General features: G+C 47.0%; 1 protein-coding gene across 1 annotated transcript in view; it reads left to right on the forward strand.

The window, feature by feature from the left end:
• The first annotated feature begins 15,008 nt into the window (after positions 1-15,008).
• LOC115477645 (sodium-coupled monocarboxylate transporter 1-like) overlaps positions 15,009-18,669 on the forward strand; it is a 72,738-nt gene continuing 69,077 nt past the window's right edge. Inside the window, 3 exon segments of the mRNA XM_030214659.1 lie at positions 15,009-15,483; positions 15,485-15,527; positions 15,530-15,659. Of these exon segments, the coding sequence (XP_030070519.1) occupies positions 15,334-15,483; positions 15,485-15,527; positions 15,530-15,659 (323 nt within the window). The 5' untranslated portion in view covers positions 15,009-15,333.

Consider the following 18,669-nt stretch of genomic DNA (forward strand, 5'->3'; position numbering starts at 1 on the left):
AGCACATGTTAATGTCTGTGCTAAGTACCATATGACCCGTAGGTATAAATTACACATGTGCTAAGCTGTAGTACAAGGACTCCAATGTTTGTAACTCAGAAACAGAAGTGGAAGAATCAGCCATAACTCAGCTAGGAGGCTGTCCTACTTCTTGCATTCAGGGGTCCTTTTACAAAGTGGTGGTGAGCCCAACGCGGGCACCAGCAGTAGTTCAAGCCCTGGCACGCTCTACAGAAAATCGGCCTGTATTTTTTAGTGCAGTGCTAACCTGGCAATAATCGGGCAGCACCGCGTGCTACCCAGTTACCACTGGGTTAGCTTGGGAACCCTTACTGCCACCTCAGTGAGTGGAAGTAAGTGCTTCCCCTCGCATGGCCACATGGTAAGAGCAATCTTACCGCATGGCCATGGCTACTTTCAGCCTTTTTTTACCTGCTGCAGTATAAAGGGCCTCAGCACACAGCAAAAACAGCCCCTGCTGCTAATGCAGGGTCCTTTTTACCACAGCTTGGTGAAAGGACCCCTCAGTGTTTGATAAGGTTATGGTTTGACTTTCTACCTCAAATGCAGAATAAATGATGAAACATGTGGAAAGTAGTTTCATAACAGGTCACTTAGAGGTCCATATACCAAAGTGTTGTTGAGATCTGGGCTTAATGTGTTTTAACATAGGACTTTCCCCACATGCTAAGCCCAGATTTAAAGCAGTACATAAGGGGGATTTTTAAAAGTACCACTGGTTCATTCTCAATTTTTTTCTGCTGAACGCCATTGGTGTAATTTGGCAATCTTGGTTTCGACTATTGAATGTTTAAGATTGTTGCTCATAGCTGCCGAGATGCTGGGGCAGGGGGGGGGGGAAAATTCCCCAGGCCCGGGCCTCCAGGCGGTCCCAGCGCAGGGGTCTCTCTCTCTCTCCTTCTCCTGACGGGACTCGGGTGATCGCATCCTGACAGGAGCAAGAGAGAAAACTCTGGTGCTGGGCCCCCCTTGCATTGCCTACCTAGCAGCTGCTGGGCCCTCAGGCCACGCATGCTCAGTTTTGAGACTGAGCATGTGTGACCTGAGGAAAGCAGCCGCGGGGACAGGCAATGCTGGGCAGAGGAAGGAGCCGCGCTGCCTGCAGCTGATGGGGCCAGCCAAGGTTCTTCGGGCGGGCAAGAGGGAGGGGGCAGCGGTGGTGATGGTGATTTTGGGGGGAGGGGGCGGCAGCGGCGATGATGATTCTGCCCTGGGCCAGGCGGCGGTAGCCCTGCCCCAGGCCCAGTTCAGTCTCAGCAGCCCTGTTGTTGCCCATTGGACTGAATTGTTTGACTCCTGAGGCAGGCGCTCCTCAGTGCAGTCTACAGCTGGCACTCTTCAGGAGCAGCATCTCCTCCTTCGCAGCTTTACCTCGTCATGTTCCAAACCCAGCAGCATATGGGAATCGCTGCCAGGTTTGAAACGTGATGAGGTAAACACCGCAAATGTGCTGGAGGTAGGAAGGGGGGCAGCATCTCGGCCCAGGAAGCAGGGGCGTAACCAGATAGCCAATTTTGGGTGGGCCTGAGCCCAAGGTGGGTGGGCGGGCATGGAATTCACCCCCCCCCCCCCCCGGTCCCCCTTTAGTTTGTTCCTCTCTCCACCCCTCCCTACCCACAAATCCGAAATATTAAATACTTCATCCCCAAACCCTTCCAGCTGAAGATGTCCTCCTCCTCGTCCAGCAGCCAGCACTCTTCTAAATGGCAGCTGGTAGCACTTGCCTCAAACTGAGGCTGCTGCCAGCAGGCTGTGTATGCTTTTGCATGTACAGAAGAGCTGCCCAAGGAGAGAAAATCTTCAGCTAGCAAGGTTTGGGGATCCCCACCAGTCACAGCAAGAGTGTCACAATTTTGGGTGGGCCTGAGTCCAAAGTGGACGGGCCACGGCCCACCCAGGCCCACCTGTGGCTATGCCACTGCCAGGAAGGGGAGGCATCTCGGCCCTTGGGCCAGCCTTTTCTGGTGGATGTGATAGAGATGAAGACTGTGTCTCAATTCAGGAAAGCGTGGTACAGGCATATAGGATCTCTGGTGCAAGGAAAAGAGAGTAGATGGCATGTAAGGACAGACTAGATAGGCCTATAGTCTTTATCTGCTGTCACGCTCTGTGTTTCTACATTTCTACATTACAGTGAAATACAGAAACCTACAAGCAATATGAGACTATCAATGTAACAAATCATCAAGGGTTATTGAATCACAGTCTTATAGCCACAAACACTGCTTAATCTTAGGTGAGTGGGAGTGGTCCACTTACAGTCCTGCCAGTGGAGGGGGGGAGGGGGCTGTTTCTCTATCACATTTGCAATAGTGAGGGACAGGCAAGCTCTGCAGGACTCCAGGGAACCTGCCTGTCTCTAGCCACTGAAAACACAATATTGAAGCATCATCCCCTGCTGGTAGCAATGCAATTGGAGACCTCCCACTCAGTTTAGAGCAGGAGTTCTGAATCCAGTTCTCAGGACACACCAGGCTAGTCTGGTTTTCATGATATCCACAATGAATATGCATCGTTCTACTCTAGGTATACACTCAATAATTAGTTGTATATCATACACGTTCTCCGACAACTGTTGTAACTTTAATTGTCAATCTTTATTAAATACTTACTCATTAATTAATAACATCGCCGTTCACATATTCTTAAAACTTTTCACACATACCAGCATACACAACTCACTCTTCCTCACACTCACACCTACAAGCAAAAAATCATTTCTTATTCTTGTTAAATATTCTGAAATTTCGAATACAATTATCACTTCACGTTCCTCAAAAATTTATCTCATGCATATTTCATTGTGGATATCATGAAAACCCGACTGGCTAGGTGTGTCCCGAGGACTGGGTTCAGAACCCCTGGCTTAGAGGGAACAGTGGCCACAAAACTTGTAAGTATTACTTAAGGGGAATAAGAGGAAAAAAGGAAGGAAAAAGAAAATTAAAAATGGAGAGCCTCACAAAGAATTGTCGTCATCAAGTTTTGATCTTAAACATGTTGCAGCAACACCTAAGAAAATGTTTAATTAGCATTTCATGATTTACCATTTATTCATGTGTCACAGAGGTTAGTACAGTGAACTGTTTCAGCTCGCATTCCCAAGAGGTGAGGAACTGTTAGTTAATGACATAAATAAAACACATCAGCTCAGTGAACACAATACAATTCACGTTTATCTGGGTTGACCATGGCATTCGTAGGTTTTGTCAATCTCTATCCTATTTCTCCATTCTCTTTGAACTCATAATAGTGGTTTCTTCACTTGAACTCCATGCTCTTTGGGGTCCTTTTACTTAGCTGTGATCAAAAGGGCCTTGCGCTAGCAGCGGGGGCTGGTTTTGCTGCACACTGAGGCCCTTTTTACCGCAGCAGGAAAAAAGACTGAAAAATGACATGGCCATGTGGTGAGACTGCTCTTACCGCCAGGGGAGTAGCCAGACTTCGGCGGGAGGGGGATCCAGAGCCCAGGTGAGGGGGCACATTTTAGCCCCCCCCCCCCCGGCGCCACTGACCCCTCCCGCCATTGTTGACCCCCCCCCCGCCATTGCTGGCTGACCCCCCCCCCGTCGCCACTGCTGCTGCCACCACCAACTTTGCCCCCCCTGCTGACAACCCTCTTGACCCCCCTCCTGCCCGCCAACCCTCCCCCCCGCCGCCATCGTCGCCTACCTTTGCTGGCGAGGGACCCCAATCCCCGCCAGCTGAGGTCCTCTTGCTTCCCATGCAAGGCTTCATTCTTTTCTGAAGTACTGCACGTTGTACGTGCAGGACATCAGACTCACTGAAACAGAACGAAGTCTTGATCTGCAAGGTTTCGTTCTGTTTCTGTGAGTCTGACATCCTGCACGTACAACGTGAGGGACGTCAGAAACAGAACGAAGCCTTCCGCGGGAAGGAAGAGGATCTCGGCTGGCGGGGGTTGGGGTCCTCCGCCAGCAAAGGTAGCCCACGGCGACGGTGGGGGAGGGTTGGTGGCGGGAGGGGGGTCCAGGCCCCCGTGGCCCCACGTAGATACGCCCCTGCTTACCGCATGACTATGTGGGGAGGAGCACTTACCGCCACCCACTGAGGTGGCAGTAAGGGCTTCTGCACTAACCCAGTGGTAAATGGGTTGTGAGTGGTGCTGCCCGATTGCCACTGGGTAACCCCATGTGGAAATATTTTTGGAATATTACTGCTAGTGCTTGAAATGTCGCACACTGGAAGTGGAACTACCGCCGGCGCCTGCGTTGGGCTGGCAGTAGCTCCAGATTGGTGCACGGTAAGCCTGTGGTGGGCTTACCATCGCTTAGTAAAAGGGCCCCTTTATCAGGAAATGTGATATCTTTTCAGAATGGATGCAAGGGCATTAAGTGCCTTAGGAGAATCTTCAACCTTATGTTTTCTCCCTTCCCTTCAACCTCCTTCAGACAGCAGGTCCAGCATAGTAATCCATGTTACCACAAAGGCAGCAGCTCCATCACATTGCTCTCTATTCAAGTGACATTGGCTCCAGCACAGCATCCCTCTTTCAATCTCCCACTCTTTCCCCAGCGCTGCCCTTTCTCTCAGAGAAACATGGAAACAGAGAAAACTGAAGGCAGATAAAGACCATGGGGTCTATCCAGTCTACCTATTCATTCCATCTCCATATACCCAGCACATACCACCTTATTCTGGTATATTGTATGTAGTGAAACCCCTCCTACAAAAACTACACTGGCTACCAATCAAAGCACGCATAGAGGGGCATAATCGAACGAGAACGTCTATCTCCATGGGTGTTTATCTCCGAGAACAGGTCCGTGAAGGGGCGGACCGAACCGTATTTTCGAAAAAAATAGACGTCCATGTTTTATTCGACAATTTGTGAGCTGGGCGTTTTTGTTTTTCAGCGATAATGGAAAATGAAAGCGCCCAGCTCAAAAACGAATAAATCCAAGGCATTTGTTCGTGGGAGGGGCCAGGATTCGTAGTGCACTGGTCCCCCTCACATGCCAGGACCACCAACCGGGCACCCTAGGGGGCACTTTTACAAAAACAAAAAAAAAGGTAAAAGAGCTCCCAGGTGCATAGCACCCTTCCCTTATGTGTTGAGCCCCCCAAATCCCCCTCAAAACCCACTGCCCACAAGTCTACACCATTACTATAGCCCTAAGGGGTGAAGGGGGGCACCTACATGTGGGTACAGTGGGTTTGGGGGGGGGGGTTGGACGACTAATAAGCATTAAGCAGCACAATTGTAACAGGTAGGGGGGGGATGGGCCTGGGTCCACCTGCCTGAAGTCCACTGCACCCCCTAACAACTGCTATGGGTATGACATTTGAGGGTGAAAATAAAAAGTTGTGAAACATCATTTTTTGTGGTGGGAGGGGGTTAGTGACCACTGGGGGAGTCAGGGGAGGTCATCCCCGATTCCCTCTGGTGGTAATCTGGTCATTTAGGGCACTTTTTGGGGCCTTATTCATGAAAAAACAGGGTCCAGGAAAAGTGCCCTAAATTCTAGCTACAAACGCATACTTTTTTTCCATTATTGGCGAAAGGCGCCCATCTCTGTTCGGGTGATAACCATGCCCTAGTCCCGCCTTCACCACACCTCCGACACGCCCCACTTTCTACCCTCTTGCCTCCCTCTTTCCCTTCACCAGAAACCACACTCTTGCCTCCTTCTCTGCCTTCCCTAACATCTGCTCCCTTGCCTCATTAGTCTCCTTTTATGATATCTTTCCTATCTCCTTTCATCATTTCCCAGCATTCTACTCCCTTACCTCCTTTCCCCTTTACTTGGCATATGCCCTTTCACTTTTTCCTCCGTCTACCTCTTCCCTCTGTTTCCCAGCATTTGCCCACCTGCCGATTGCCATTCTTCCCCAGCATCTTCCCTCCTGCTTCTTTTTCCCCCCTTTCCCAACATTTCCTTGTTTTACCCATTCAATTATATTTCTTATCTCACCAGCTTGCACTCTTAGCACTCCCTACTTCCTTTCACTCTTTGCAAACATCTATTCCACATTTCCCCCTTCCATCATCTACCTCCTTCCCAGCATTCATTCCCCTCACCCCAGAATCCATCCTTCTGCCTCTTCCTCTCTCCATTCTTTTTCCTCTTTCCCAGCATAAGACCCCTGCGAATCTTCATTCCTTCTCTCAGGTTAACTGGCTAGCCAGAGCCTATCCTGCCTCTCTGTGCCAGTACAGCAAGCACGTTCATAACTTGGAATTTCCAGATGCTGGTTTTGAACGTGCTCATGATACATAGGAAGCAGAGTAGTGCATGTGTGGGTGTGGGTGTGGGGAGGGGGGTATGCACAGACTCTACTTAAGTGTCAACTCTGTGGTATTGTATTATTGTATGTATGTATGTATGTAGGAGTAATATGTTTTGAGTTTAGCACTCCCAATCATTATAAAAAGTTAGTACCTATGGCTCCTACTGCTCCTTCTGAACCTCTTTGGATGGCGAGACCTGTAGGACCTGCAAGCCACGCTGCCCTGTGTATTTTATTTATTTATTTATTTGCAGCATTTGTATCCCACATTTTCCCACCTATTTGCAGGCTCAATGTGGCTTACATTATGCCATAATGGTGATCGCTATTTCGGAATGAGAGATGCAGAGTATTATTGCAATTAAAATACAGAAAATAAAATAAGTCGTAAGAAGTAAATATACAATTCGATTCAGGCATTAAAGATCAAGGGTAAATGTAAAACCTTCAACTTTAATAATGTGAGTAAAGTAAACAAGTAAAAAGAGTTCAATGTTGACTTATTTTGGTAAGTTTTGATGTCTGGTCCTCTATTTCTTGATCTTATGAGGCTTTGGGATTCGGTGCCTGCATTGCTCCACCTTGGCTCATAGGAGCCAGCTCTGTGGATGCTGTGGGTGCTTGAGCACCTCAAGTATTGACAAAATTCCTTGAATGTGTCCAGAGAGGGGTAATTTCCATTGAGTTTAGCACTTCCAATTATTTTGAAAAGTTGACTCCTTTGACCTGGCTCCTCTATTTCCTCAGTTGGTATGGTCTAGGTATCCTTGAGACCCAAGCTGCTCCCCTTGGCTCCTCTTCCATATGTTCCATGCTGCTCCATCTATTTCCTTGTCTCACAGAGCCTGAGAAACTCTAACAGTCATGCTGCTCCATCTGGCTCTGATTCCATTTCCTTGTCTAATGAGATAGTACTGAGGTGGTTAGAAGGATTTTCGCTGGCACTGTCTAGATAATGCAGTTAAAAATCCACAGGTAGTAGTCATATATTTAATAGCAACCACTAAACCTATAAGTCTGTTTGAACATTAGACTCCGTGTCTTTAACAAGCAATTTGAGCAATACTATAGGCAAAGCTATCAAATTGACAGCCAGACTAGATAAAGTTTAAAACTAGCTTAAGATAGTTTTTTGAAATTCTAAACAATCTACCAGAAAGCAAAAAATAAAGGACAAGATATAAATGTCAAAGATGAGGTTTAATGAAGGGCAAGGGCTACTTGTGCAACACTGGCATAGCCATGAGAGTGGCTTGGGGGCCTGAGCCCCCCTATGCCCCTTCCCAAATTGCAGCATCTGTTGAATGACTGGCAGGGATGTCCAAGTCCTGCCAGTTGAAGATGTCTACTGCCTGACCCTTGCTCCTCCACATCCCCACACCCCCACCATGCTGCCTTAGCAGTGAGGAAATTGATGGCACACTTCCAGCTGTCAATGCCGGCACTCCTGTACATGCTTAGCTCATACATATGAACTGAGCATTAGCGGGAAGTGCCTGATGCCAGTGGCTGGAATGTGCTACCAACTTTCCCACTACTCAGGCAGCATGTGGAGGAGGGGAGAAGAGCAGAGAGGAAATGCATGGCCCCCCATTCCACCCCTGCCCTCTCCCCTCCTGCCCAAAAAATGGACTTCTGGCTACGCTACTGGTGTAAACCAAATGCAAGAACTTGAATCCTGATTACAAAATTTCTTAGTATTGTTATGGCAAATATGTGACAAATACCTTAAATATCTAAATTAAAGGTAATAAATGGAGGGAATGAGAGAGGAAGGGTTCATGGACATAGGCCAGTCTGTTGAGATACAGAGTGGGGTTTTTCTTTTCCAGGGAGCATGTGAAAGGGAGAAAAAAGGGACAGAGATGAGGTGATGGGTGAACATTGTGCTGTTTGATTAGAAATTAACCCTTAAGGGTCCATAGATCTGGTGTAAGTTGAAGCACAATTTTTTGGCGTTCACCAAAATGGTGCAGAACTTAAGGCCGCAAGAATTTTGGGCGGTTGGAATTTTGGATGCAGCGCAGGCAAAAGTTCTCTACTCCCCCCCCCCCCCCCCAGCACTAACCTCTGATAATCACCAGAAGCAGGGCTGAGGGCTGTGCCTGCTTGCTGCAACTGGGGGTCCTTTGGGCAGAAGGGAGATGTGGGCTGCCCCAGGCTGTGCCTGTAAGGGAGGACAGAACAGACTTCCTGAAAAACCATCCTTCCTCACTGGCACCACATGGGGCAGCCTACATCTGCCTTCTGCCCAAGCACCCCTGGCTGCAACGAGTAGGCACAGCCCTGCTCCCAACAAATACTGGAGTCGGTGCATGGGGAGGATGGGGGAGGAGAAATAGAGAACTTTTTTCTTAAGTTCTATGCCATCTTGGTGGCGCTGAAATAGCAACACCAAAATGGCACTGTCAAAACCTCAAGTAGCTGGTGTAAATGCTTAAATGTGGCAGTGGCACACATAACTTAGAGTACTCTAAGTTATGCATGCAAGTGAGATCCCACCTATGTCCTGCCCATGCCCCCCTGCAAATAGATGCTATGCGAGGTAGACATACCTCTGCTAGTATTCTAAATATTATCAAGCAAAACACATGCACAAATGTTAAAGCCTAGTTTATAGAATGAACCTTGTGAAGGGCAATTATATAATCTAGGCGCCTGCATTTATGTGCCCTTTCACGCCTAGATATCTAGAATACTAGCACTTGTGCATAAATGTACATTTAAATGAAAAAGTTCCAGCAGGATGCCTAAGCACTATTCTGTAACAAAATTTCTAATTGATATAGTGCATACAAGGAAGGGGGCCCTACACATGGATGGAGAATAGGTGAGTCATGGGCAGAGCTCCCAATGAATCAGTGGCTTTCAGAATACTGCAAATTGCATGCATCCCTGCCACACTTACACAATATCTATACTGGTGTAACTGTGGATGCCTAAATATTAGGCAGCCTGATACACCAGTGTTCTACAATGGAATCTGGCTGTCCAGATACTGTTACAGAAAAGGCTCCATTTTCACTCAAAGAACAGTTAAGCTCTGAAACTCATTGCCGGAGGATGTGGTAACAGTGGTTAGTGTTTCTGGCTTTAAAAAGGTTTGGACAAGTTCCTGGAGGAAAAGTGTATAGTCTGTTATTGAGATGGACATGGGAGAAGCCACTGCTTGACCCAGGAGGGATTCTGGAATCATGCTACTCTTTGGGGTTCCTGAATGTTGCTACTAATTGGGTTTCTGTCAGGTTCTTGTGACCTGGATTGGCCACTGTTGGAAGAAGGATACTGGGCTAGATGGACCATTGGTCTGACCCAGTATGGCTATTCTTATGTTCTTATGAATGTTTATTATGTTTATTCCACACTTGATATACTGCCTTTCTGTATATGCAGTCAAAGTGGTTTTACATATACTATTTTTGCAGGTACTTTCTGTCCCTAATGGATTCACATTCTAAGGTTACTTGTACCTGGGACAATGGAGGATTAAGGGGTCCTTTTACCAAGCTGCAGGAAAAAGGGTCCTGCGCTGGCAGAGGGGTCCGTTTCTCCTGCGCCCCAGGGCACTTTTTACCGTAGTGGATAAAAAGACCCCAGGCACACATGATCATGCGGTAAGAGAACTCGTACCGCATGGCCATGCAACAAAGAGCATTTACCACCACCCACTGAGGTGGCGATAAGGGCTCCCGTGCTAACCTGGCAGTAACCGGGTAGTGCGCGGCAATGCCAGATTACCACTGGGTTATTGCCAAGCAAGCCATTTCTAGGGGTTTTCTTTTTCCCCGGAAATGGCATGTGCTCGGGGCAGGACTACCACCGGCAGCTGGAGGTTCTTCCATCTGTCCAAGAGGTACTCACAGAAAACTCTCCATTGCCTAAGGTGGATTCTCTGGTAGGTGAAGGGACAGGGCCGGTCTTAGGGCGAGGCGACCGAGGAGACCGCATAGGGCCTCACGCTTAAGGAGGCCCTGCGCGGTGCGCCTGAAGTCGCCCCACTTCGACCACCCAAGCTCCAGTCCCCCCTCCCTCTGAATTTTAAGTTACCTCGTCGTCGACGTTGGAGCGGCCGCCTGGCAGGTAGCAGCAGCCGTGAAAAGCGTGCAAGCTCTGGGCGGCGCTTCGGGAGCCTTCCTTTCCCTCGCTCAACTGCCTCAAAACGAGAGTGGGACCAGAGCTGAACAAGGGAAGGGAAAGGAATGCTCCCGAAGCGCCGCCCAGCAGTTCGCACACTTTTCACGGCTACTGCTACCTGCTGGCCACTCCGACGTCAATGATGAGGTAACTTAAAATTCAGAGGGAGGGGGGCCTTGGAGCTGGGTGGGAGCTGGGTGGGGGGACTTGGAGCTGGTGGGTGGGAGGGAGAGAGAGAGAGAGAGACAGGCCTTGGAGCGGGGAGGGAGGGGGCCTTGGAGATGGTGGGTGGGAGGGAGAGAGAGAGAGAGAGACCAGCCAGTCGGCCTTGGAGCTGGGAGGGAGGGAGGGAGGGGGGCCTTGGAGCTGGGTGGGAGCTGGGTGGGGGGTTTTGGAGCTGGTGGGTGGGAGGGAGAGAGAGAGAGAGAGAGACAGGCCTTGGAGCGGGGAGGGAGGGGGGCCTTGGAGCTGGTGGGTGGGAGGGAGGGAGAGAGAGAGAGAGAGAGAGAGAGAGACCGGCCAGCCGGCCTTGGAGCTGGGAAGGAGGAAGGGAGGGGGGCCTTGGAGCTGGGTGGGGGGCCTTGGAGCTGGTGGGTGGGAGGGAGAGACAGAGAAACAGAGACCGGCCAGCCGGCCTTGGAGCTGGGAGGGAGGGAGGGAGCTGGGGAGCCCTGGGGATGGCCCAGGAGCTCGGAGGGAGGGGTGGCCGCCCTGGAGCTCGGAGGGAGGGGTGGCCAGCCCTGGAGCTAGGGTGGGGGCGGGGCTAGGATGGGGCCCCATCAGATTGGTCTGCATAGGGCCCCGCACTTGCTAAGACCGGCCCTGTGAAGGGATATGCCCTATGCATCTCTTTATGCCAATAATTCCACCGAGTCCTTTCTGGGGTGCTCCAACAACAATTTTGGTCAGGTTTGTAGAAATAAATCAGTCCTGTAGTTTTCTCATTTGTAAATGTAACTCTTCTATGTGACTGTGCACCAAGCAAACTTGGTCACTCTCCATTCACTCTTTTTTCTTGTACAGGCCAGAGGATTTGGCAAACCTCTGTCTCACACAAATATAACTCTTTACACAACTCAAAATTCCAGAAGAATTCTACCAGAAGAGAAACTCATTCAGCATAAAGGAATGCCACGCAAACTCATGGAACAAAAAACAACCACACCTAATCCTAAGGCTTTCTGACTTATGCAGTAAATCCAGCAGGGGATGTTGTAGCCACATGGTTAATACATCCTCATTGCTGTAATATATTATTACCCTATGCAAGGAGCACACTGGGATAGAATGGGGTCAAGAGGGTTGCCTTGCAATTGCAAATCAATTTAGACAGAAAGAGGTACTTGAAATATTAATAAAAATGTGAGTAGATAAGGCTATATGGCTATGTAACTGGGACCCACATAAGTAGAAGTAGGTTCCCTCAGCCTCTCTGATTCCCACCTCAATCCCCCCCCCCCCCCCCCCCCGCCCACCCAAAGACAATGAGAACCCTGAATCAAGACTCCTCTTTTCCTTCACCACTGTAGTCCCCCTCCTTTCCAGGTCTACCTCGGTCAGCCCCGGTGGTCTAAGGGCAGCAGCAATGCCGACTTATTCCTGTCCATTGTGGCTTCTTTCTCAAAATGGCCGCCGTGACTGCTAGCAGCAGCCTTCAGTACAGTAACTTAATTTACTACAGGAGTCACTAACCTGCAGTAACTCAGTACTGCAGGTTAATAACTCCCACAGTAAATGAATAACACAACTTGCGATCAACCTTGCAAATTGTGCTACTCTTCTTCACAGAAGCATTGTGCCACTAGCATGAAGCCTGACGTTTCTGGAGATATCTTAAGTGGACCAGTGCTTAGTAAATTGAAGCACAAACCTCATCCCCCCAAGCCCCCAGAAATACTCTCTAGAACAGACCTCTGGATCCTTCTAAGACACCTCTCACCCCCTGAAACATACTCCCACACCCCTTAAAACACCCTTCCATCCAAATGTAAGCCCCGCCCCCTCTCAGGCAGTTTGGATCAGAAGGATCAGAGTACTCTGTATCAGTAGTCGTGCCAGTGACTCTGAATCCTCCGCTGCAGCAGGGCGGGGAATACAAAAAAAACTTATCCCCTTGCTCACCTTAAGAAGGCGAGGAAGGAAATTAAACTCAATTTTTCCCAATTTAACCCAAAACTTTGAATAACTAAACCTTCAATTTTGCATGTTAAGAACTGTTTTTTTTTGTGTGTGTGTTTTCAAATTGAGGTAAGTATTTAACTATATAATGTATAGAACAATTTTCTTTACTTAACAAACTGTTTCCTTATAAATGTCATTTCACATTCAACTTTTGTTTGTTCTCTATGTCAACAGGTCATTTTGAACTTCTCAGACAAAACCCCAAACATCAGATAAGTGTTTCTTCCTTTTACAATATTTTACATTACTTCCTGGGAACTCTGTAATTGTTTCTCTTTATGCAAATGCCTTAAAGAATTTGATCTTTGGGTTTCAATTTTTATTTTACAGGACCATCTCTTTCAGTCATCTGAAGTACCCAGCTGAATCCTCAGGTGAGTATTTTCCTCTCCCCTCCTGTACCACTTCAATAGGTAATCTTTTCTCAGATCTGAGCACTAGCTGTAACTGTTCCGTCCGCAAACAATTAGAGAAAATTCTTTCTTGCGTGGGGGCCCTTGAAGAAGTTTTTGATGCAGGATGTTTCACGGGGTTCTTCTTCCTAAACCTCTCTGATAAAGAAATAAATGGAGGCAAGACCCTAAACTCCCTGAGCTCAATCAGGAACTAATTCCTCTCTAGTGACATAATGGTTCTCAATTCTGGGCCACACTCTAATTAAAACCAAATAAATTTTAGGGATTACTCTCTTCAAAGCCTACTTCTCACTGTAGAGTACCTATTCTATGAAGCTGCAGCAGGCTCCAGCACTGCACCCAGGGGTCTCACACAGTACACATCCCATATGCAGATGGTGGCTCACCATTCCATTCCATAGGTTTCATATACATACATGACATTACGCTACTATAGCTAGCAGATCAATCTTGGGAACACAGCATAATCATAAATAGTCAGTGCTGGATATTCCTTATCCTACAGACAGATTCCAGTTCTCTATCAACAGGTCCCTAACACACATCACGCTTCTCACACAGACACAGCTTCCACTCTTCTCCCACTCTCACCAGTTACTCACAACCTGTCTCAGCTGCCCTCCTCAGCATTTGCACTTCCTCTAAATAACAATTTCCAACTTTCCCTTTCTCTTTCTCACAGATCACCATCAGCACAACCTCTCACTCCCAGTGCGCAGCCTTCTCCTTCTGGCCACTCTCACACTCAAAAATACATACACTCTACTTCATCTGTTTCTGCCCAACTCTTAACTGACCAGCACAGCTGTCGCCAAGGCAACCAGGTCTCAGCTTGCTCAGCTGTTGTTCCAGATTGATGTCACTATAGAACCCTTTTTTCTTTTCGTCTCTGGAGGAGCCCAGTTAAGATTATTTTAACCCCTTAGGGTTACACAAACCTACTATCCATTGAAAACTTCCCTCCCCTCTTCCACACCAGGACTTACCAGAGGTCTTTGGTATCTAATGACTGTGACAAGTACAATTCTTAGTTGCTCCCGCCCCATCAGACTCTAGATTCAAAATGGCAGTAGCTAACCCCTAGCAGTAGTCTCATGGTTCTACCACTAGGAGTGAAGCTGCCAAATAATGGCTGTGTCTATATCTCAATCTGAAATATGCAGACAACTTAAGACATAGAACGTTTGTACTATTTGAACCCAGTATAACGCGCTGTTTCTTCACTGGCCTGAGAGGATAACTCTTGAAAACTTGTCAAAGGTATATGAACTTAAGCTAATTAAAAGTACCCCTACAACTTGGTTAATGACCCTTATTTCCACACCCCTATTATGACATATTCTATTATGCATTTGATTAGGGCATTACCTTACAAATTACTTTAAACCATTTTGGATTTTCTTTGGATAGAATCAGAAATAGAACAGAGAAATCTGTTTTATGTTTTTTAAAAATGAGGTTTGGTAGACATTACTGCGCTGACCTACCTAACTGGTCAGCTGCGTACAGGGTCAGCTCGTCCAGTACACAGACTAGGCATCTGCCTGGAGTGGAAGGCTTTGGGCGTGGGTGGTGGGTGTAGTATAGTACCCCCTTCTGTAAACCAAGTCAGCCAACCAGTCATGTCCTTCAAGCCTAGAACCTCCCCCCCCTGCTTCCGCCTCTCCTCCTTCCTTGGCCTCATCTGAACATCATCCCTGCATTTTCCTGCTAGTTCATGTTAGTGACAGACATTGTCAATGCCAAACTGGAAGTTAATTCTGGTTTCTTTATCCTTTGATACCCAGTGTTATTACCAGCCCAGATTCATTCAACATTGTTTTCTTTCTTTCTTTCTGGGCTAAGATGATAAAAACTAGGCGGCATTTGGCATGACAAAGAACCCTGCCCAGTGATGAAGGTAAAAAGGGTTTGGCATCTAAGAGGTGGGGTTCCCTCTGACAGATTGCACAACCCTCATTTGGGTTTCACTTTACCATCAGTAAACCAGCTATATATACTTGACAAAGTCGCTGAGGGGAAACAGGGAACAGAGGAGGACAGTGGATGATTTCATATTTTCAGCACAATTTGACAATGTACTTATACTGATACAAAGCTTAGCAGGACTGCTCGTGTGACTTTTGCCAAGAGCAGTTATTTTGTCTGAGGATAGATTGGATCAGAGCCTCAAAAAGTTGAAATTCCTTAAAGAAAAATCCTGCTGAAATACATATGTTTTAAAATAAAAAAAGCAAAGGAAAACAAGTGTGCTCCAAAAAATTATATACGGAGGAGATAAGTCTTAGTTAAAATTTCTTGTTTCAAGAGGAGAACGAGTGGAGCAAAGATGACGGCATCCTTCACCGCTTGGGACTATGTGGTATTCGCTGCCATGTTGGTTATTTCTGCCGCCATCGGCATTTATTATGCATTTGTTGGTAGAGGCCAGAAAACGACGCAAGACTTCCTGATGGGGGGAAGGAGCATGTCAGCTGTCCCCAGTGGCTCTGTCCCTCACTGCTAGCTTCATGTCTGCGGTGACATCTTGGGGACCCCTGCGGATGTGTATCGATTCGGGGCCATGTATGCCGTTTTTGCCATAAGCTACACAATTGTGATTATCATTAGCTCAGAGGTCTTCCTTCCTGTCTTCTACAGGTTGGGCATCCACCAGCACATACGATGGTAAGAAATTGTTTCAGCTTTCTAAATTGTTCAAAGACTATGATTTGGGATAAAATATTTAGTTTAGATCTGGGAAATCTTTCTTTCTCCTGGGCTGACCAAGGTGGGCTGAATTGAACTCCCTTTGTATATGGTTAATGTATTGTATCTGGTATTGTTAATCTATCCTCTGTATATTTTATAAAGCCATTGTTAATGTAGTCCCTGTATTACATAGTGAAGTTAAATTTTTAAACAAAACGAAAGGATGCTAGAAGTAACTGTGTTTAGATCAGTTAATTAATTTTGCATTTGTCTAGTGGTCCCATACTTAAAGTATAAGACTTCAGTGCATGGTGCTTCGAGAAGTTTGGCTTCAAACGTTTGACAAGCCAGAGACTAAGGAGATGCTCTCTGCTATCCCCTGGATTCTATATAGCATGCCTAGAGATCCGCCGCCAAATCAGCATGGATTCTATAACAATGCACGTAACCTTACCAGCCTAACAAGCTAATGAGTACTGATAACAGCACTTAATAAGCAATAATGACCACTAATTAGCACTGATTAGAAGTTAGGCACACAAACTCGCTAAGCTTTTTCTGTAACAAAGTGCGCTGAACTTCTAACGCATGCAGGCAAAAATGGGCATGGTTATGGGCATTTCAAGGGCATTCTGAAACTTTACACGTGTAGTTATAGATATGGCCAGTGTGCCTAAATCTGCGTAAATAGATGGGCGTATTTTAGGCGGTAATATACCAACTAAACCTATTCTATATACTGCGCCTAAATCTAGGCACTGATTATAGAATACGCTTAGTCAGCACTGATTTCAGCGCCGATTCTTTTTACGCGCCATATAGAGAATCTCCCCCTATATAACACAGAGGGATATTTCATCATGTCATTATACAAATACCTATGTAGTCTCAGTAGAAAAGAGCCCCAGGTAATGTAAGCATAAACTTTAGCAGAACGTTTAGCCACAAACGCTGGGTGAGCAGGCTTTCATTCATTTGAGGTTTGTTTTTTTAATGCAGGAGGCCGGGTAGCAGACAGAAGGGGACTGTCAAGGGAGCTGAGGGTAGACAGGTGGAGACTGGGGACTGCGGCGCCAGAGGCCTCGGGAGCTGAGAGGGGGAGGCGACAACAGTAGTGATGGGGGGGGCGGGGCGGTGGGGGGGGCCTTGTCCCGGGCCCGGCTCAGTCTCTCAGCGGCCCTGATTCTCTGGCAACGAATTCAGAGTTTAATTACACATTGAGTGAAGAAATATTTTCTTTTGTTGTTTTAAATTTACTACTTAGTAGCTTCATGTGTGCCCCCTAGTCCTAGTATTTTGGAAAGGGTAAACAAGTCATTCACCTTTACCCGTTCACTCCACTCCATACTGATACAGTGGTCTGCACAGCATGCTAAATCCATTAGCGAACCTTAGTAAAAGGACCCCCTTAGAGCATAAGTGTTAGGGGCATTCGCGGAGGAGGGGTATGGGTGGGGCAGAGGCTAGGGCCAATCTTAATGTGCTTGACTTACAGAATACTGTAAATTACATGTGTCACTACAGCATTAGGCAGTAAGGTTTACGCTCTCTATAGGCCTGGCATAAATTTTGTGCCCAAATTTAGGTGCATCAATGCCTTACTTAGTATTCTTCTAACAGCATCTTGGCACACAGATGTTCTTATAGAACTGATGCTCAGTACACAGCTTTGGCATGCTAACTGGAGACATCCAGTTAAAGAATTGTCCCCTTTACCTACAGAAATGGAGCCCCATGACTGCGAACAGAGAGGAAATTCTATAAATAGTGCTAAGGGTTTGGACAGCTTCCTAAGGAAAAGTCCATAGACCGTTATTAAATGGACTTGAGAAAATCCACTATTTCTGGGATAAGCAGTATAAAATGTTTTGTACTTTTTGTGGATCTTGCCGGGTATTTGTGACCGGATTGGCCACTGTTGGAAAACAGGATGCTGGGCTTGATGGACCTTTGGTCTTTCCCAGTATGGCAATGCTTATGTACTTATGTAAGAGATTCAGACTGTGGGAGTTAGTCGGGCTGACTTCCCGCAGTCACGCTGAGCCCGGGTATTCAGTGACGGGCCCATCTTCTGGTGAGCGGCACCTGAGTATCAGGGAGTTTTTTTGGCTGGTTTTCAACTTAACCAGCCACGCCGATAATCAGCACTGGCCAGTTAAGTTGAAATCGGACAAAGATAGGCTTCTATTTTGGCAGTCAAATTTGGCCATCAAACTTAGCCGGTGATGCGCTGAATATTAGCGGCTAGCCAGTTATATCCCGCGATCTAACCGGTATCTGCTAAGCGCAACTGGCAATATTTCAGAGGGAGATGATCGGTGTATCTCCCGCTGAGTATCGCTGGATACCGTTTAAGTACCATTGTACCTGCCAGGAGCCATTCTGGCCATAGATGGTTTTAAAATCGGACAGCCTAAATCTGGCACTAAGCCAGTATTCTATAATGGCAGATGCATGCACTAAATCTGTTATAGATACTAGTGTAAGTCTGTAGTTACGTGCCAAATTTTAGGCATAATCACTTATTCCATGTCTATGCTGGCGTGAATGCTGGCACCTAAAATCAGTAGTCAGGTGACTAAATGCATCCATTCTATAAAATGCACGCATAAATAGTCAGAATGCACCAGACACACCTTGCCCCTCCACGTTAATGTCCCTTTGTAGTTGTGCATGAGAGAACTTAGTCACTCACTCTCGTATTCAAAACAATGTAACTTTGGCCAGGACGGTTAAGCACCTAACCACAGATATTCAGTGGGAGATAACCACTATCTCCTGCCGAGCATCCCCGGTAGTAGCTAGCCGCATCCGGCTATATCGTTTGTGACATAACCGTTAGTTGTGGATATCAGCACCAAACTGGCTATGATGAGCAGTCAATATTGGCCACTTAAATTGCAGTACTGCAACAACTCAGGGGTAACACTGTCGTTCTGGTTTCAGTGTTATATTTTCATATGCACATATATTA

Source organism: Microcaecilia unicolor, chromosome 9, assembly GCF_901765095.1.
Source record: "Microcaecilia unicolor chromosome 9, aMicUni1.1, whole genome shotgun sequence".
In the NCBI taxonomy this organism is placed as follows: Eukaryota; Metazoa; Chordata; class Amphibia; order Gymnophiona; family Siphonopidae; genus Microcaecilia; species Microcaecilia unicolor.